General features: G+C 56.5%; 1 protein-coding gene across 1 annotated transcript in view; it reads left to right on the top strand.

Moving 5' to 3' along the window:
- Positions 1–19,227, top strand: part of MGAT5B (alpha-1,6-mannosylglycoprotein 6-beta-N-acetylglucosaminyltransferase B) — a 72,593-nt gene extending 53,366 nt beyond the window's left edge. Inside the window, exons 9-17 of the mRNA XM_064466902.1 lie at positions 2,428–2,559; positions 3,484–3,617; positions 4,285–4,415; positions 7,210–7,365; positions 8,079–8,225; positions 9,768–9,884; positions 16,628–16,702; positions 17,176–17,450; positions 18,601–19,227. Coding sequence (XP_064322972.1) covers positions 2,428–2,559; positions 3,484–3,617; positions 4,285–4,415; positions 7,210–7,365; positions 8,079–8,225; positions 9,768–9,884; positions 16,628–16,702; positions 17,176–17,450; positions 18,601–18,799 — 1,366 coding nt within the window. The 3' untranslated portion in view covers positions 18,800–19,227. The remainder of the gene's footprint in view (positions 1–2,427; positions 2,560–3,483; positions 3,618–4,284; positions 4,416–7,209; positions 7,366–8,078; positions 8,226–9,767; positions 9,885–16,627; positions 16,703–17,175; positions 17,451–18,600) is intronic.
- The last annotated feature ends 819 nt before the right edge of the window (positions 19,228–20,046 follow it).

The following is a 20,046-nucleotide window of genomic DNA, read 5'->3' as shown; positions in this document are numbered from 1 at the left end:
TGCCACGACTTCTCAGATATGATGGATAGTGGTTTAGCAATGTCATCCACAAGTTTCCTCAGGATCCGTGGATGCATCTCATCAGGTCCTGTGGACTTGTGCTCCTTCAGGTTCCTTAGATGGTCTCAAACCTGATCTTCTCCTACAGTGGGTGGTTCTTCATTCTCCCAGTCCCTGCCTTTGACTTCTGTGACTTGGGCAGTGCGCCTTGAGCATTTGCCGGTGAAGACTGAGGCAAAAATGTTGTTGAGTTTTCAGCCTTCTCCATATCCCGGGTAGCCAGGTCTCACGTGTCCCTCCAGAGAGGGCCCACGTTTTCCCTAGTCTTCCTTTTATCCCTCAACATACCTACAGAAGCTTTTCTTGTTGCCCGTGGTCAGATTTGATTCTGTCGGGGCTTTGGCTTTCCTCACCTGGTCCCTGGCTGTTCGGACAATTTCTCTGTATTCCTCCCAGGCTACCTGTCCTTGTTTCCACCCTCTGTAGGCTGCCTTTTTGTGTTTGAGTTTGTCCAGGAGCTCCTTGTTCATCCACGCGGGCCTCCTGGCATTTTTGCCTGACTTCCTCTTTGTTGGGAGCATCGCTCCTGAGCTTGGAGGAGGTGATCCTTGAATATTAATGAGCTTTCTTGGGCCCCTCTTCCCTGCATGGTGCACTACCAAAGAGATCCCTGAAGAGGCCAAAGTCGGCTCTCCTGAAGTCCCGGGTAGCGAGCTCGCTGTGTGCCCTCCTCACTGCCCTAAGGATCTTGGACTCCACCATTTCGTGGTCACTGCAGCCAAGGCTGCCCTTGAGCTTCACATTCCCCACCAGCCCCTCCCTGTTGGTCCAGCACAGCACCTCTCCTTGCTGGCTGCTCTGTCACTTGGAGAAGGAAGTTATCGTCGACGCATCCCAGGAACCTCCTGGATTGCTTATGCCCTGCTGTGCTGTCCCTCCAACAGATATCGGGGTGGTTGAAGTCCCCCAGGGGCTTGTGTACGTGACGCTGCTCCTGCCTGTCTATAGAGGGTCTCACCCGTTCGGTCTTCCTGGTCGGGTGGCCTGTAGCAGACCCCCACTCTAATGTCACCTGTCCCTGACCCCCCTTCAGTCCTGACCCATAAGCTCTCGGTCGGCTCCTCATCCATCCCCAGGCGGAGCTCTGTGCACCCCAGCTGGTGTTGAGATCGAGGGTGACACCCTCTCCTTGTCTCGCCTGCTTGTCCTTCCTAAAGAGCCCCTATCCTTCCATTCCAGGCACAGGAGCCATCCCACCACATCCCCGTGATGCCAGTAAGATCACAGCCCTGCAGGTGTGCGCGTGTCTCTAACTCCCCTTGTTTATTCCCCATGCTACGTGCATTTGCACAGAGGCATTTAAGCTGGGCCCCCGAGGAAGCTGGCTTACAGGCTGGAGCGGCTGGAATTCCTCTGTGCTGCTCTGCAGGTCCTGCTGAGCTGTGGTCCCTCTCCAGGCTCTGGGCGTTGCTGGTGCTGGCATCAAACTGGTAGGAGCGGGATGGACCGAGGTTCCCCCTCCCTGGCAATCTTAGTTTAAAGCCCTTTCACCAGCTTGGCAAGCCTGTGAGCCAAGATGCTCTTCCCCTTAATCAAGCCGGATTTATCACGTATCACCTTGGCAGCAAGGTAACTGATGATCTTGATAAAGAGATTGCAGTCGATGTAGTTTATCTGGATTTTCATAATGCGTTTTATCCACTGGAGGAGGGAAGAGGGGCTGAGTACAGCTGTTGTAATGAACTGGCTGAAAACCCACTGAGCGAGAGCCAGGGTCTGGCTGCCCTGGCTTTATGGAATTATTTCATAAATGGGGCAAAATGTCAGAGATATTAATGAAATGTGCATAGCATCCAAGGACAGGCAGTGCTACCAGCGTCGAGAATCTGAGGGTGCTCAGGAATGTGGTGGTTACCTGTAAGGACCGGGGTAAGAGAAAGGGTGCACGGTATTTGCACTGGGAAGGATATGAGACTGGGAACAGGGAGATTCAGGCCGAGCTGGGAGCCTCGCAGGCAGGGAGGAGGGGAAAGACGTGGCTCTGCAAGTCTGTCACTGATGTGATTGCAACAAAAGCAAACAATCTGGTGTCTTTGACAAGAGAGGTCCGGGGGGGGTGTCTGTCGAATGAGATGCTGGTGAGCCCTGGCTGGGAATGCTGTGCAAAAGCCTCATCATCCATGTGTGAGGAGCAGGAACTCAGCTGGAGCAGGTGAAAGGATGGGGAAGGACCAGGACTCTGCAAAACCTCAGATATTTTGGCTCAAGAAATAAAGGCTGGGGAGAGGAGAACGATCTTCCTCCCCCACCATCAACTGGGAGCTGGTTGATCGCCCCTGCTAAACACTGGGCAGGGAAATGAGTGTTTGTGTTGCAGGGCTTTCGTGGTGCTGGGGGGGCTGATCAGTCCCTCCTGCTTCTCCCCAGCCATTTAGGGGTGCCTCCAGGACGGGGAAACTGCCCCTTGACCAGTCCTTTGCCTTTCGACCTGATCTACACCGACTACCACGGCCTCCAACAGATGAAGCAGCACATGGGGCTCTCCTTTAAGAAATACAGGTAAGCAAAGCCACTCCCTTCTCTTACTCTCCGTTTCATTAATTAGCAAGCAGAGGCTAATGCTAATGACCCCGGAGGATAACCCCCACGTCCGAGGAGTCGGACCCTTTGATTGCACCTTTGATTTTTGCCTGGCTCTGCCAGCTGCTGCCGTGCTGGGTCCCCCGCGGCCACAGCCTGAGGAGGTCTGCTCGCTCCAGAGCCTCACGTGTTTAAGGTAAACACGTGTTAGAAGAGACTGAATTGGGGAAAAAGCAAAACCCCTGCGTGTGCCTGCGGTACGTGTGTGCTTCCAAGCACCGTCCCTGCAGCCAGCGGTGGCCACACCACGGAGGGAGGCGTGAGCCTCTTCTATTTGCACGAAGCAGAGCCCCATCCCTGGCTCCTTTGGCGTCAAGACAAATGTCATCATCCCCTGGTACATCACCAGCCGGGAAAATATGCAATTTAATTTACTGCTGATAGTCCTGCTATTTATTATATTTTGTCCCATCTCCTCCACTATCCTACACAATTTTATTAGAGAGAAAAATGACAAACGGTGTTATTGCTTTTATTATAAATGCATTTTCTCTTGCATTCAGCTTGTTTTGCTCTTCCCTTGCTTGACGCTCCCCTCCTCTCCTCGGTCTTGTGCTGGTAATGCCTGCCTCAGCATTCCTGGGATATTGGGTAAAGCATTAACAAGTCTTCAGGAGATATATCATTCTCGCAAACGTCAGGGAGATGAAAGCCCTGCAAAGGGAAATTGCTTGTTCCAGGAGGGAGCAGTGGGTTGGGAAAGGCTGCTTGGGGTGTTCCTGCACCCTCTGCTCGGGGAGCGGACAAGGGACGCGCTGCCCGGGGGCGACAGATGCCCCTGGAGTGGGGCTTTCTCGCGCCGAGGTCCTTGAGGTGTGACCGCGGTCCTGTCTCCTCTCCCAGGTGCCGCGTCCGGGTCATCGATACCTTTGGGACGGAGCCGGCCTACAACCATGAGGAGTATGCCACGCTGCGTGGCTACCGCACCAACTGGGGCTACTGGAACCTGCAGCCCACCCAGTTCATGACCATGTTCCGTGAGTGGGGGCTGGGGGCTGGGCGGGCTGGTTTCGGGGGCTCGCTGCCTTTAGGAGGTGATGCATGGGCGATGCTGCTTCCCCCTGCCTGCCGCCTGCAAGCAGCTCCTGCAGCTGCTTGGCCATGTCTTGGGCTCTAGAAATGCGCTGGGGAGAGAGACCTGGCTCCTTCCTCCACGGTGGGTTGCTGGCTCCAGCACAGCCAGGGCCAAACGCAGGGCACAGCCAGGACCTTTCAGCTCCTGGGAGGGGGAATGCAAGGCAGTTCTGGTTGGTTTTATTTCAGCTGGGGTTTTAGAGGCAAGAGGCAGCTTAGTGGTTCAGACTTGCCTGTGGCATGGAAAGGAGAGGTGCTTGTCTGAAAGGAACGCGGGGACCCGCTGGGCGCTGGGGCACTCAAATGTTGCTTTTTCCTGGCTGGATAAAGCCCATCTGGCAGCCTTAAAATGCCTTACTTTTTAAAGACTCGCTCAAGTGTGTTCCAAATCCTGTAGTTTATGAGCTGCTCAGCTGCGGAGTCATGCCATTTTTCCTCCAAGCTCCAGCAAGGCTCTGGAGCTGGACTCGTCTCAGACCCCGTGGGTGCAATGGGGCTGCGCCTTAAACCCTGATGGGGTCCCCGGAAACATCCGTCCAGCCGCATGTCTCGTCCCCTTGGTGTCCACAGCTCACACCCCTGACAACTCCTTCATGGGCTTCGTGTCGGAGGAGCTCAACAAGACGGAGAGGCAGTACATCAAGTCCAACAAAGTGAGCAGCATGGCGGTGGTGTACGGGAAGGAGGCCAGCATCTGGAAGGTGGGTGTCCGCGGCGCTGCAGGAGCAGCCAGGCGGGCAGGGGCAGCCGCAGGCAGAGCTGTGGGGCAGCAGCAGCCTCTGGCTCTTACCCTGAGCTTCCGAGGCACAGATCTTGGTCTGTTTGTAGAGGAGCATCCTTGTTGCATTATTAGAGGGGACGCTGAGGCTGCTGCAGTGATGTGATGTGTCCAACACCTCCGAGCAAACCAGGCAGGGGCTGGCAGGACCCCGTCCCCTGCTCTTTGCTCTAGGCGATGCTTCCTCCCAACAGGCTGCTTAGACCGAGGGTTGTGTGTCAATGATTTTATGTATTAATTACGATGATTGCCGTTAGGTGATTTCCTGTGTTATGATGGGGACGGTTTGTCTCTGCTTTCAAGCACCCTGTGAAAGGGGGTTGTGCTGCCCTCCTGCCCTCCCATGCCTGTAATGCCCGGGGGAGAGGGGTGGGCAGTGGCGCGGGGGCTCTTGCTCCATCCTCGGTGGTGGCCGGTGCTGGTCCTTGCTGGGACCCCACACTGGGCCATGTTTGGTTCATCCTGGCTGAGGCCACCTCTAGACATGGGGGTAAAACCCTTCGCTCTCTTCCCCCAGTCCCAAACTGCTCGGCCAGTGAGCAAAAAGAGCAACAATACCCCCAGCCCCCAGAACGTCTCCCCTGCATCTCCTGTAGTGGCCAGGGGATGTGTGTACTCCCCCCTCTCTCATCCATAGCTAGACAGCTGCTTTTCCTTCCAAGGCTTAAAAATCAGAGCTAATTCTCACTGTCTCTTGATTTATTTCTATTTTTTTCCCTCTGCACCGCCTGGGGATGTTCCAGCTGCAGGTACTGTACCGCACCAGCGGCTGCTGGGCTTTATCCGCACAGCTTCTCGCGAGAGAAAAGGTTTTGCTGGAGCCGAGTTCGCCTCGTGGCGGGCTCGGCCCTCCTGAGCTGCCGGGGTCGATGCGGGTTGGTGCAGCCAGGGGCTGTATCTCCTCCCCATCCCCACCTTGCCTGGCCAGCGGCTCTGCCCCCACGGGGATGCCTGCGGTGGGCCGGGATCCAGCCGCGCCACCTCCTATTCACTGGCGTTGGTGGCTTTTCCGTGACATTCCATGTCTGAGAGCAAATCCCCCCAGCATGCGCCTAGCTCAGAGGCTCCCTAAAAAACCTACTGGAACCCACTAAATCTTATTTTAGGGGAACTGGAACATCTTGTCTTTGTTTTCTACCATTCCCCGGCCCTTTGTAATCCAGATGTTTCATTTGAGCTTAGCTGGTTAATTTGGGAAGGCACTAAAGAGAGTTAAAGCCTCAGAACGAACGTTCCCCTCCACCCTTAGTGCTACCAACATTTGCTCCTTTTAGCCAGAATTCACAAGTAACACCAGTGTCCCCAAAACTGCATATTTGGGGGAATTTATTGCTGGGTGAAGGGGCTGGGGCTGGTTCTTGCTGGTGGCTGTTCCTTGAGGTCAGGCTGCCTGGGCGTTGCTTCGTGTCTTGTGCCACCCCATGTAATAAAATAAGGGGGAAGATGGGCTTTTCCTTATTTTGAGTGATTTTGAGGTCTAGGAAGGAAAAAAGCACCTCCGTTTTCTGGAGCCAGGTGCTAATTTACAAGCCTTGGACCAAGTGCCGACTCCAGAGCAGGATCTTTTTGACACTTAGAAATATTTCATTAAACCTCCCTTCCCGGTATTTCTCATTTCCTAACCCTCTGAACTTCTCGCCTCCGGCTCGCAGCAGGAGCTGGAGTTTTAATAAGCTGGGAAAGGCTGTTTCCATCAGGCTGCTGCCCCGCTTCCAGGGGTCGAAGTGGCTTGTGGTGCTCAGGTGGAGCAGTAGAGGGGGTCTCCCATGCCAGCCCCCTCTACCGTGCAGGGGGCTTTGGGGATCAGTGCCCCCCAGTGATGCTTGGTGATGCCAGGTGCTACCCAGGGACTATAAGCTGTGTTTCACTTCCATCTCCCCAAGCCCTTTGCGTTAGGGCACTGATATCAAAGCGGCACTGCGGGTGGGATTTCACCCTGCAGCCTCATCCCACCAAAAGCATTTGTTTTTACCCTTAGAGAAGTCCAGGGATACGTGGCTGAGGGCAGAAATACAGCGTTCAGAGAGGCTTTAAGGCAATGTACTGAGTTTTCTCAGAGTCCCCATTTATACCTCCTTATTCCCACCCAGCTTCTGCTCTTTCGGGGCCTATTGCAGCACTGGAGCAAGGTGAAAATACAGCATCCAAAAGATGCTCCCTCTGTGGTTTTTCCAAGCAAAAAAAAAAAAAAACTGCAATAGAGAAATTGTTGAAATGGAAGGCTGCTTTGGAGAGCAAAATGAGGAAAGCCTCCAGAAGAAGAGAACTGATGACCCTCTTGATTTTTCCAGTTAGTGAAACAGGATTAAACCTGATTGAGAAAATTCTGGGGACTTGTTTCTTGGAATAAGAGGCCATTAGCAAGCTCTGGTCTTTGCAAACTTCCCCCTGAATCCCCTGAAACCTTTAATTCAGCAGCTCCAGAGTGGAAGTTGCCTGTGGAGGTGGTGGGGAAGGCAGGGGCTCGAGGTGCCGGTGCTCAGGGTGCCGCATCCTGCAGCCGTCCAGGCTCGCTGGAAGCCTGGGGTCGTCCAGGGCTTGTGTCGAAGGGATGCAGAGGGGAGGGTGCGGGTTTTGCACTGCTGTGGGTTGGGCTGAAGCATCAGGAGCGCTCCGGGACAGCGGTTTGGGAGTTCAATCTCCCCCTATAAACAAGGGAGGGGTGGGGTGTCAGCCCCATCTTCTGGTGCAGTTCACACCTCTGCCTTCCTGCCCAGGGCAAGGAGAAGTTCCTGGCCATCCTCAACAAGTACATGGAGATCCACGGCACGGTTTATTACGAGACGCAGCGGCCGCCCGAGGTCCCAGCGTTCGTGAAGAACCACGGGCTGCTGCCACAGCACGAGTTTCAGCAGCTGCTGAGGAAGGCGAAGGTGGGCGAGAGCCAGCCGCGGCGTCCGTGGGACCCTGCTCACCGTCCCGCGTTAACCAGCCGGCAGTGAGGACTCAGTCGCCTTGAGAAATAAAACCTAATTAAAGGAGGGGGCCGGGGGAGAGGCCGTTATCTGCGCTCTTCCCAGGCTTGCAGGCGCTATCAGCAGGGCTAATTAGCCAGGAGCCGAGCAGAGCACATAATTTCAAATCAAGATGTGCCTGATGAGCTTCTCCTTGTCCATAGAAGGAGCACAAAGTTTCCTGATTAATTCGTTTATTAGTAAGTGGGGTGGGATTTTTCTTCTCCCCGCAGCTGTGATAAACGGGATTCTCAGCGCGGGTGCGCAGGGTGCAGGCACATCCCGGTCGCCGTCAGCCGGTGTCTGGGGGAGACGCTGTTGGTGCTGCAGCCCAGATGGCTTTGGCAAACCAGTATTTCTCCATACAGGACCAGTACGACGGTTGTAGCCAGCCCAGGGGAGCTTGCAGCTCCTGAACACCCCACTGCTTTGCACAAGTGGGCTGTGAGCCACGGTGCAGGGGGAGTTTTTAGGGCATTTAAGCTGTGGGGTGTTGAGCCACCAGGAGCTGCCTTTAGAGGCTTGGTGTGCAGGACCAGCAGCAGAGAGGGATGCTGGCGGGTTATTCTTGCAGAGTTTCCTATGGCGTTGGCCGTGTTCGCTCACCAGCACGTGGGTTTGCTCCCTTACAGCTCTTCATTGGCTTTGGGTTCCCCTACGAGGGTCCTGCCCCACTGGAGGCGATCGCCAACGGCTGCGTTTTCCTGCAGGCGCGTTTCAACCCCCCGCACAGCTCCCTCAACCACGAGTTCTTCCGCGGGAAGCCGACGTCGAGAGAGGCGAGTCTGGCAGGAGGCGAGCGACGGGCTGCATGGAGTCACCCCCTTTACACCGGGGTTCGGGCCGGGCCTGGGAAGAGCAGTTGCAAAACTGAGATTATTTTTTTTTTTTTCTTTCTCTGAGAGATTTCCTCCAAATGGAGAAGAGCAGATACCTGCAGATGGGGTCCCCTCTCCCATCCTCGCATCATCTCCATCCAGAGCCCTTAGATGCAAGGAGCCCTGTCCTGGGTTTGGGTTGCAAAGGAGAAGGTGGTGCAGGAGGCTTCTGCAGACCACATACCCCAGCTCCTTCCCCATCGGCACAGATCCATGCACACCCCGTGCCCGCTCCCAAACCGGGGCTGGTGCTCCCCTGCTAATCCTTTTGTATACCCGGAGGGATGCTGGGCCCTCCGCGGTGTTGCAGGAGTACGAAATACCTCCCAGGCTTGCCCGTCGCTGGGAATTTAATCTAAATGAAGCAGGAACTCTTTAAAAGTTAAAGGGTTGAGAAAATTGCCTCTTTTATTATTAATAAAGTGGATAATGCAGTGCAACGCTCGCTCCTGCCGAGAAGGGCTTTGTCGGGGGGCCGCGTGGCTCAGCCCTGCAGCAGCCCGGCTCAGCGGTGCCCATCGTGGCACTGGGGGGTAGGGCTGTCCTGCACCCCTGTGTCTGTCCGATGCACCCATCCCGGGTGGGCGCTGGGGCTGTGAGGGCTGTGAAATGCCCCAGGGTGTTTGTATGCCGGGGTGGGGGGGAAGGAGGCGATCAATCTGTGGGCAAAAAACAGGGAAGGACAGCGAGCTGTAGAATAAAATGCACTGCTCCCTTCCTCTAGCTGGCAGGTTTTCAGGCTCCTCTGCAACACTTCGCGGTGCCCCCGTAACACCTCCTCTGCTCAGCATCCTCTCTCTTCCCTTCTGGAGAGGAGATCTGGGGCCCTGCCTGCCTTGCAGCAACGTGGGGCTGAAAAGGCAGCTCAGGGGCTGAAACAAGAGAGTTATATCCCCAAAAATTGCCTGGTGAGAGGCAGGTGGCTGTGGGGTGCCAGCGCAGGGTGCTGCCTGTGGCATCGGGGCGATGCAGCTTCCAGCACTGCTTTCTCCCAGTGCCAGACTGCCCCAGCCTTCGGGGGTGAAGGATTTTCTCTCTGCCTTCTTTCTGGAGCTGGCAAACCCTAGAGATACAGTGCCCTCCCGGAGCTTGGCTGCTTTGGTCTATTTTTGCCACTCCAGACCCACAAATGGCTCAGGTCAAGGTTAGGTTTTACGTATATTACAGAGATTAAGATATTCAGGGCTGCGGAGGTGATTTCAGTGTTGGTGGGAATGGGGCACCCCAGCCCAGTGGGAGTTTTAGAGCATCAGCCTGATGTCGGGGGGCAGCTGGGTTCAGAGGAAACCTTCTTCTTCCAGCACATCCCTGTGTGCAGTGGTTTAAAACCGAAGGTGTCTGTGCCTGAGCCTGCTGCTCCTCTCTGCTGCGGCGGCCGCGAGCGGTAGGCAGCAGCCATTCCAGCAGCGGCGGCAAACACCACCTCGCGCCGCTCTGTTGTAGGTGTCCTCCCAACACCCGTATGCCGAAGACTTCATCGGGAAGCCGCATGTGTGGACTGTGGACTACAATAACTCTGAGGAGTTTGAAGCTGCTATCAAAACCATCATGAGGACCCAGGTACGGCTCAGAGGCGGCGGCTGGGCGATCTCCCCACTGCTGGGCGCGCAGGGACAGATGTCAGCAGCAGTTGCTGGCGCCTGGCTGCCCCTTTGGAGCATTAACTGCTTTTCCTTCCTTGCCCTTGGAGTGTATTTGCACGTGCAGAGCAGAAATCCCCCTCCCCTGCAGCTTCAGGCGGACCCACGCTCTCGCCTTGCTTTGGTGCCAAGTGCCACAGCTGCTTCCCCAGGGCAGCGCCGTGCCTTTGGGGGATCCCCTGGGAATCCTCGGGGCAGAGCGGGGGCAAGGGGGAGCTGAGATAAGGGGAAAGACGTTTGGGACCAGGAGGCTGAGGTTGGTGGAGGTGCGTGGCAGTGCTGGGAACGGGTGTGAATCAGAGATAAACCCTGAGAGCATCTCCCTGCAAGTACCTTGAGAGCTACCAAGCTCTGCGCCTGCCATTCCCCATTTCACTGTTTGTTGTTATCATTCGGATTGAGCAAATCGATAGGAACAGCCCCGGGAACCGCCTCTGTGAAGGATGGAGAGAAGGCGGGATGCAGGGCCCCTCAGGGAAGGCAACGCTCCGGCTGTGCCCATCCCGGGACGGCTCCCTCATTAATATTTACCTCCTGCCCTGTGGCAGCAGCCTTTCAAGTTGTCCAAATTATTAAAGTCAATTTTCCTGGAGGGGAGAAAAGTGCTGATCTCCATTTTGCTTGCAATTTGCTTCGCTCGGGATGAGCCTCGTGAGGACAGCGATGTGCTGTGAAACTGGGACCCTGCGGCGGGCTGTGGGGGTCCGGGGTTCGCGGTGTCGGGTGGGGTTTTGGCGGGGACGGGGTGATGCTGGTCAGAGAGGTGTCAGCTTTGCTTTCCCCCACGTTAGAGGCTGCAGAGGTGGGTGCCTGTGCCAGCCCGGGGACTTCACTGAGCTGGTGCAGCCGTGCCGTCTGCCCGGGTGCCGCACCTTACCGTGCGTGATTGCCGCAGCGCTTCACCTCGCCCTGATTTTCTCTGTGAGTCTGCAAAGACCGAACAAAACCCGACTTACGAAAACAGTTGTTGTTTTGCACATTCATTCCGGTATCTTGATTAAAATTAAATTAAAATTAATTATATCCCTGCTGCTGGGCCAGCTGTCAGCGCTTGACCTTCCACCATCTGGGCTGAAGAGACGGCCCCGAGGCGAAGGCAGTGCCATGGGCGGGCGGCCGGCAGCTGCCGGTCTCTGTTTCAGAGGAGAGAAGGAAATTTTTGGTTTTTTCCAGAAAGGAGAAAGAAAATAGTGAAGCCTGGTGCTGCTGTGCTATGAAAATAATTTTAAAATGATCAGGGAATTAAGGGGGGAAGGGGCTCTGCTGGCTCCTGAGCAGCTGTGTTGCGCTGCGGTGTCGACTGGGTGTGCACCGCCAGGTCATTTAGATGCTTAATGATAATTATGGGTTAAAAAAAAAAAGAAAAGGAGAAGAAAAAGGATTTTAGGGACGGATTGGGTGGCGCGATGGGCTCCGGGCAGGAGGAGCTGGTGTGGGAGCGTGCCGCCGCCGTGCCCATCCCTGTTTTGCACAAAGACAAGCTCCCGTCTCTGCTCTGCTCCCCATTCCCACTCTTGATGTTAACGCAGCTGTGGTGCACTCACAAGTCCTGCCTCCCTCCCTTAATTAACATGTCTTGAGTTGCTGAACAGCTGGCGGAGGGCAGGGGAACCACAGCTGGAGCGAGGGTGCCTGCGACGCCGCAGGGCGCGGGGGGCCGCAGCTGCCCCAGCCCGCGGGGGGCCGCAGCCAGGCGTCCCGGGGCGCTGCTCCCTGGCTTCCAGCCCAGCGTGACACCGCGTATGGTCAGATAAACTCTGCCTCCTGTGGGGCCACGGGGCAGCTAAAGCCGCGCCCATCGCTGCGGGGCCAGGGACCCCCACCCCGAGGCCCCCCCCGCGAAGCACCCCAACCGCTGTAGTCACCCTCAGCTGCCGGGAGGCTGAAGCCCTCAGTTTGCCGCAGGTGAATGAAACCAGGCGCTGACATCCCGCTTGCTCTGAAAACGTGCAGTCGCTCTGGAGAGGAGTTATTCCTTCCCACCAAGAAGCGCTGGGTTAATCCCAGAACTCACCTCTCTGGGCTTTATTAAAGATACTGTATAAATCCTCCCAAAGCAGAGCAGGGAGTGAGTGTGAATAACTTAGAGCAACTTCTCTTTTTTCCCCCTTTTTTTCCCCCTTCTTTTCCCCCTTCTTGCCTTTTCAGCAGAGAGGTCTGCTTTATTGGAGATGCTGTCAAGGCAATTAAGCCTAAAAACTGACCTACGTTACAGATTTTAAAGGCTTATTATGGGCTTTGGCTTCAGGAATCCCTTGGTATCTTATCTTTAAAATACTGTTTGTTCCAGCAGGAATTGAAAACAAGGGCGTTAGCAGGAGGAGCAGCAGAAAGCCCGTGGCCGGGCAGCTTAGTGTTGCTGTTCCCAGCCAGGTACTGGAGCTTGGAGAAACTGTTTTTACTGGCTCCTGTTTTCCCCCCAAAGGCAAAACAGGGTGTTTCGTTGTCAGAGTATCTAACAGATTTGTCTGTGTTTCAGAATAACCACCATCCATTTATTTTTTCAGTCAAAACATTTCATTTCAACATTACCAGAATGAAATAATATGGTTTTGCTTCCCATCTGCCTGGCTTTGTTTGGAAATACCCTGCCAGTTTATTGAAAGGAAGGCTCGTATCTGAAATAATGCATTTCCCTTTGCTTCACCAACCCAAACAGATTTGCAAACCTGAAACAGCGTTTTTTTTCCCCTCCTTGATGGGTGGAAACACTGGAAATTGAAAACTGACCTGAAACAGAATTTTTGTTGTTGTTGTATGGCTGGAAAATACTTATCCCACAGCTTTAGGTCTGCATCTTCCAGGCAATACTCAGTAAAAATTCTGGGGGATACGGGATGTCGTGGGAGGCTGCGAGATGGCTCCTTCGCTCCGTCTGTGGCGGCGGCTTTTCCCAGAGGTTTCATGAACCTCGTAGCAGTTCTGACACAGTCAAGCTGACAAACAGGCTCGCCCTGGTTTAGAGCGTCGTGGCTCTGCGGGATTTGCTGCGCTTCAGCAATATTTTAGCGTTGCTCTGCGCTGCCCCAGCCTGCCCGTGGCTCTCCGGCCAGGCCGCTGCCGGCGCGGCTGTACGGCCACCCGAACTTACATCGCACGCGCCCCGAGCTGCACCATCCCCGCACCTGCAGCCCTGCCGGGTTCCAGCCGGGCTGGCAGCGCGTCCTCTGCTGTGTTTGGAGCCGGCTGGGCCTGCTGGCGGGGCTGGCTGCCCTATTTCTGCAAATAAAGGAGTTGAGATGCAGCTGGCATCCCTGGCCAACCTAGATTTGCTTGAAAGAAACTTCTCCCGTCTGGAGAGACATCTGAATCATGGCTGGGACGTGGCTTGGGTTTGCAATATGGTGTTTTTTCCCCAAGAAAAGCCCTGGTGCTCCCCTCCCTCATCCTTTCAGAGGTGGCACCCGCTCCGGGTCACCCTGCAACTGCAGGGGAGGGCTTTTGGCAAGCCGTGCCTCTGCCATTCATCCCTCCTTGGAGCAGCTTTGAGTTTCCCTGGTGGTTTGCAACCTGGACCTATTTATAAGGAAAATTGAAATCGTGGAAGCACCAAACCCCTCTACCCCAGAGATCAAATCCCGGCACAGTTGCTCGGGGCCAAGAGACAAATTACGCCCCCCTGGGAAAGATGATGCCGAGAGGCTTGTCCCGGTGATGGACTGCGGCCGTTAGCCAGGTGTTAGAGGCTGGAGAAGGAGAAACGTTTGCAGGCACCACCATTTTCTTGGCCTTTTCCATTGTCAAAAATAGTCCTCACATAAGCAATATAATAGACGCAATATTCTCGTGTAGCGGAGGGAGAAGGCTTCATTGTATTAAAGTCAAACATACAGGAATATAATGGAAAATTATACATTTCTGGCTATGGTTGAAAGAGTGACGTATTAAACATCACAGCGAAAATAGCTGGTTAAAGTGTTCCCAGCCTGCTGTTACGTGCTGGCAGAGAATTGCACTATTTTTCTACTTATTTGTCTGATGCCGCTTGGGTTTTTTTTCTTTCTTTCTTTTCCTTTTGAGCAATGGAGACTTAGTGCTCTCTTCAGCTCTGGTATTCCTGCTGAAGACTATAAAACCAGGGCTCTCGTGGCGGTATCCCTGTGGGGCACCAGTAACTCCCCATTTGGCGGATGGGGAGCGCTGGGGCTGGCTATTCACATAGCGGATTGCAGCGCTGGGCCGTGCCTTTGCTCTGGCCCCGCGTTCCCCAGCCGTGCCTGGGCGAAAGGATGGCAAAGTGCATCTTCACTGGCCCCCCGCTCCCCCCTGCGGCGTCCGTGCGTCGCTCCGCCGGGCAGCGGGACGCAGTGGTGCCCACCTCGGGGTCGGAGCCCCCCACCCCCGGGTCTCCGGGGAGAGCCTGAGCTCCCGGCGCGGGGAGCAGCGTCAGCGATGTGGCTGTCAAGAGGAGGCCAAGCCTGTCAGATTTTAATTAAACAATTATCTTCCTGAAATTGGCATTTTCTATCAGTCCTGGGTGCACGAGCTGAATCCTAACGAGCCCGGCAGAGGGGAGCGGGGGGAATCAAAGAGCCTTTGGGGTAACCCCCGGCGGAGAGAGGGGCGCATGGGGGTGTCGAGCTGGAGGAGCGGGGACTGCAGCAGGCTCTGGCCACAGCCTCCTCCTGCCCTTGGACCCAAGCTGGGAGCCTGCGGCCGGTGGGATTGTACCCAGAGCATCACCTCCAGGTACACGTGCAGGCGCAGGGAGGCTTTCTGCCCCTGCCCCGCTATGGATGTGCTGCATCCCACCAGGTACCACGGCGGTGTTTTGGGGGAAAAAGGCTGTTTTACAGAATTACTTCTACACCACGCTTGGCGTAACGGGGAAAAGCCCCCCAGCATCGCAGACGTGAAAGCAGTGGTGAGACCGAGCATTGGTGGTGCTGAGCAAGGGGAGGTTTGTCTCCCCCGAATGGGTGCCGGGCAGCACCCAGCGCCCAGCCTGGCACGGGCTTTGTGCCACTGAGACGGGCAGTTTTGGCCTGTGGAGGACCCTGCCCCCGTTAACTGAGCGCCCGTCAGCGATTCAGAGGCAGGATCAGCGCCTGTCATCGTGTCAGCCCCGATTAGCGTGCACATCTGTAATTAGACAGAGCAGCTGTGATTTCCAGCCCTGCCGAGATCTCAGGTGGGATATTTATGGCAGGGAGATGCTTAGAGGGATCTTCTCGGCAGACTGAGCCTTTGAGTTTGGGTTTGACGGGTACTTCAGAAAGAGAGAGCTGTTTTGGAGGTGCAGAGCTCAGAAAATAGAAGAAACTGTTTTCTGGATGAATTATCTTTGGGGTGGTTTTGTATGCAGCTCTGCAGAGATGCACAGGGAAAGGGGGGTCCCAGGACCGGCCCCTTCCGTGCACCGATGTCCTGTGGCTTATGTAACATCTCTGGAAAATAAGGGAGTGTGGGAAAAATCTGTCTTCCCGGGGCAAAAAGTTCCTTAAAAAGTAATTTGTTCTGGAGGGAAGGAGTGCATCAGTGACGCAGGCCTCGAGGCAATGGAGGGAAAGTCAGCGCTGCCCCTGGGGCAGTGGCTGCGGAAGGGCGGCGAGCCTGGCTGCCTGCTCGCCCGGGACCCCGGGCTGCCGCCCTGCCGGGGACGCGCTCGGCTGGGGGATGCTGCTGGGCAGAGGAGGGGCCAGGACCCAAGGGGTGACTCTTGGGACAGGGAGATGCGACACTGGGAAGCGAGCGCAGGCAAAAGTCTCCCGAAGACTGGCAGCGTTTCATAACCCACGCTAAAAATATACCCGTGGTTTAAGTGCTGCCGGCTCTGTACAAATAGGAGGTATCAGCGTGGGGGTGCAGCGACAGCGCTGCCATCAGCGTGGGCATCAATGTTTGCTCCGTCCCGGTGTGCAGCCGGCTGTTGCCTCCCTGCCCCGTCCCAGCCTGTGCCGGTGGCAGCGGGGGCACCGAGCCTCGGAGAAGCACCGGCTTCCACCCCATCACAGCCGTCCGTGCTGGGCAGCAAACCCTCAGAGACGGGGCAGTGGGAAAAGAGATCTTTTTTTTCCCCCCATATTGTGCATAGATGGTCCCAGCCCTGGGCTTTTCACCAGCCAGGAGGTTTGGTGGGTCGTGGCACCAGGGCAGTGAAGCCTGGACCTTCCTCTCTGAGCAGGCAGAGCCGTGCCCGGGTCGGAGCATGCGGGAGCAGAGGAACAGGGGATGCCAGACCAGACCCAGGGCACCACTGGGATGCTCTTGCTCTGGATTTGCTCGGCATCTTCACCAGTCCTAACTCCCCTTCTGTATTTTAAAATTATGCTCCACCCGTGCCTGCAGCTGTGGAGTGTTTCTTGGGCTGAAACAGTTCATACTTTAATCGGAGGTGACTTATTGCATAAAAGCTGATTCTGTTTTATAACTTACCAAAGATGAAGAAAATTGAGACTAAAATGGAACAGGGTGACTTCATTTTCACCAATACATGGGTTGAACCCGAATTAATCCTTCATCCTCTTTCTCTCAAGTGCTTTATGGCTTATGAAGTCTTTCCAGTCCTAATTTTCTGCCCTGCTTGCTTTGGTGGGCAGACACAAGCCGTGGGCTTCCGCAGGTGGGGAGAGCCATGCCCAGGGCACCGCTGTCCCCTGGCCCCGGGGGGAGGGCAAGGCTGTCCCCGCTTGCTGCCTGCGCTCTGCTCTTCCCCCTTCACAGGTGGACCCTTACCTGCCTTACGAGTACACCTGCGAGGGGATGCTGGAGCGGATCCACGCCTACATTCAGCACCAGGTTGGGGAGCACCCCTGTTCTCCTGGGCACCACCCCTGTTCTCCGTGTGTCGGTCCCTGTTCCCCCGGGCAAGAGAAAGCGCTGACCCAGCGCAGGTCCCCGGAGAGGGACCCCGAGTCCCACCCCCGTGCAGCCAGTGCCCTGATCGCAGGGAGCACCAGGAGATGGGGGTCTGGGGGAGATTCATCATGAACCAAAGATGCTGGGGGGCTGGTGGAGGGTGGCAGGGGGTGCCGGGCTCGGTCAAGGCCTTTCTGCTGCAGAGAATAAGAGAGCACTGGATAAAGAAGAGGTGGCTGGTGCCTTCGTCTCCCACAGCAGGAGATGCCATCCATGCGTGCAGGTGACCTCAACCTGAGGAGCCAACTCAGCAGCCCAAGTGCCCTCCTGTCCCACCAGCAGCCTTCCTTCCCCACCCCCAGCGTTTTGCCCTGTCCTTCCAGGCACTGACCTGTTGTCTTCTCTCTCACTAGGATTTCTGCACCACATCATCTTCTCCTCTGCCTCCCAAGGCCAAGAGTCCTGCTATGCAAAGCCCTCCAAGCCCGCTGGCCCTGTCCCCCAATGCCACCCACCTGGTGTGGTCCCCCAGCGCCAGCCGGGACCCCCGCGCCTGGCCACCGGTGGACTCGCTGCAGGTGTGGGTGTCAGAGGCCCGGCACGCCTGCACCGAGACGTGCCGGCGGCGCGGGCTGGTCTGCGAGCCCACCTTCTTCAGGTTCCTCAACAAGAAGGAGGTGTTTCTCCAGTGAGTTGTGCTCCTCTCGGCGAGGTGGCGGTGGGGGCCGTCAGCCGGATGATGCTCCCCCTGCTCCCCCCATCCCCAGCACCTATTTTCCTTGTGTCCTCCCTCCTGAAACCCCATCGAGGTACCTTCATGCCCAAGGCGATGCAGGCAGGGCGCTGCCTGCAAAGCAGCCCGTGGCTTGCACGTGTTGGCCGCGGCCAGCTTCGTGCTTCAGAAGGCAACGATAGCCTTTCCAGGCACGTTTCCGCCTCTCTACCAGCCTCTTTGCCACCCCATTCCTCTCCACCTCCTCCATGCTCTCTCCCTTTCCCTCTTTTTAAATCTCTATAAAACTGCATTTTGAATACATGTCAGTGAAGTTTTAATAGAGTATAAATCTGCCACTGGGCTCCGTGGTGCTCTGTGGGCAATTAAAATGCGAGCATTACCATTGCTGTCACACTGGTCAAGCAGGTGCTGTGAGTCCCACTGACATTTTTATATGATAAATTAGAACTGGGGCTTGGATTTCACTCTCTCCCCTCCATGCCCTGCTCCAGACCTTAAAATGACCTGCCTCAGGGACTCACCAGTGGAGGGGGATTGGTGGGAGGGCAATGCTGGCAATGCCTTTCGTCTGCAGACACAGGCATGAGGGGGGAGGAGAGAGATGCTGAGATCCACACCGGGCATTTCTGCTGCTCCTCGGGGCATTTGCTGATGCCCACCCCAGTTCTGCTGGCTGATCCCGGCTAGCAGAGGACACGGGGGCATCCATTGGACTCGTGTGCCCTTGTGGGGACATCAGTTGCTGTGGGAGGTGCCCATGGGGAGCGGACAGACCTCTTGGTCAGCAGGGGGATATAAAAGGTTTGGGTGGAACTTTGTGCATGATTGCCGGAGCCATCCTTGGCACACGCCGTGGGGTGGGCTCTGGGCTGCAGGGTTCAGCTGCAGGGGTCACCCCTTCCTGCGTGGGGCGTTGGGCTGGTGACAAGCATCCATGTCTAGCCAAAGGGTGCCAAACCTAGCTGCTGCAACCAACAAAGATCTGGCTCAACGCTTAGCAAAGGAACATCCCTGGGAAGGTCAGGAGAGCATGAAAACCCCTTCAGTGAAACCCCAGGCAGCCCCCCCTCCGGAACTGACCCACCCTTGCTTTTGTTCCCAGGCTCAGCATCCCCTGTGACAGCACCGAGTACGAGATGAACCATCTCTACCCGGCGGTGGCCGAGAACGTCCACGAGTGCTACCTCCAGAAGGAGCCGCTGCTCTTCAGCTGCGCGGGCTACAACACCAAGTACCGGCGCCTCTGCCCCTGTCGCGACTACCGCAAAGGACAAGTGGCTCTGTGCAGGGACTGCTTGTGACTCCGTGTGTCCCCTCCCCGTGTTTGCGACACGCAACCTGCAAAGAGTGGCTTTTTCTCAAAGCTTCTGCAATAGCCAAGGGAGGTGGGACAGGTCCCTCCCGGCGCGTGAGCTGGGAGCGTCAGACTCTGGGGGTTGTTTCGTCCACCAGTCAACCGTGAATGACCATGTCCTGACCATTTTCTTCTTGAGGAGCATCGTCCGACCGCATCCGAACCCACCTGGACCTGGTGGCGCTGGGATGGGGTGGTGGGGAGAGGGGGGCCGGGGACGCCCTTCCCCTCCTCTGGTAATGGGACGAGCCACCAGCAGACTGCATTTTCAGGGTTTCCATCCCCTTCAAGCATCCTAAGTTGTTTTATTTATTGATTTTTTTTTTTTAACCCTTCCCTCTGACAAGCGGTAAATTAAAGGGGAAGCAACACCCACCCCTTCTCTGGGAGTTACTGGGCAGAGCTGTGCTGGGGGTGTGGGGGGGCTGCCGGTGCCTGCTTTGGCTGCGGAGCTGAGGGAGGGCAAAGCCCAAGGGCAGCGGCTGGGTTGGATCGACACAGTGGAGTCTGTGCCCACGGTGCCCCCAGGAAGAGCTGGGGGGGCTGAATGGCCCCCAGGCTGTCCCTGGGAAGCGGGGGGCAGGCTGGGGCTGGGGAGGGCTCCCGGGAAGGATGGCGGTCCCCGGGCAGTGCTGCCAGCAGGGCACAGTGCCCGAGGCGCGGCCCCCCGGAGCCCCGGGGCTGCTCTCCCTCTCCACCCCGCTGGGCCGTGCACGGAGCTGGTCCCTCCAGGGACCCTGCTCAGGGTTCGAGTGAGCGAGCAGGGGGACGTGCTGCAGCGGCCGAAGGGAATCGCCCGCGGGCACGGAGCAAGGCCAGGGGAGGGGGGGCACCTCAGCAGCCGCACAAGCAACGCCATGTCTCTGCGTGCCCCAGATGTTGCAGCCACGGGGAGAGGTGAGCTCCAAGCAACCATCTTCCTTGCGTGGTCTTCGCGGCTTTAACTTTTCCTCATCCCATTCGTCTCGCGTTAGGGGATTTTTCACTGCTGCTGCTGTTCCCCTCCCGCACGTCCCCTTGCTGGGCCAGCGCTGGCTGGGCTGACCTGGTTTGCTTTTGCAGGGCTGCTCACCGGAGCAAGCGCGTGCGTTGCTGTGAGGTTGGTGCGCAGCTCTCCTGTTGCTGAGCGCTCCATGGTGAGACTCCTGCATCCCCTAAAACACACGTCTGGGAAGTTACGGGCTGGACGCTCTC

This window comes from Phalacrocorax carbo, chromosome 16 (assembly GCF_963921805.1).
Source record: "Phalacrocorax carbo chromosome 16, bPhaCar2.1, whole genome shotgun sequence".
Classification (NCBI taxonomy): Eukaryota; Metazoa; Chordata; class Aves; order Suliformes; family Phalacrocoracidae; genus Phalacrocorax; species Phalacrocorax carbo.
This window is presented reverse-complemented; position numbering and strand designations above follow the sequence as displayed.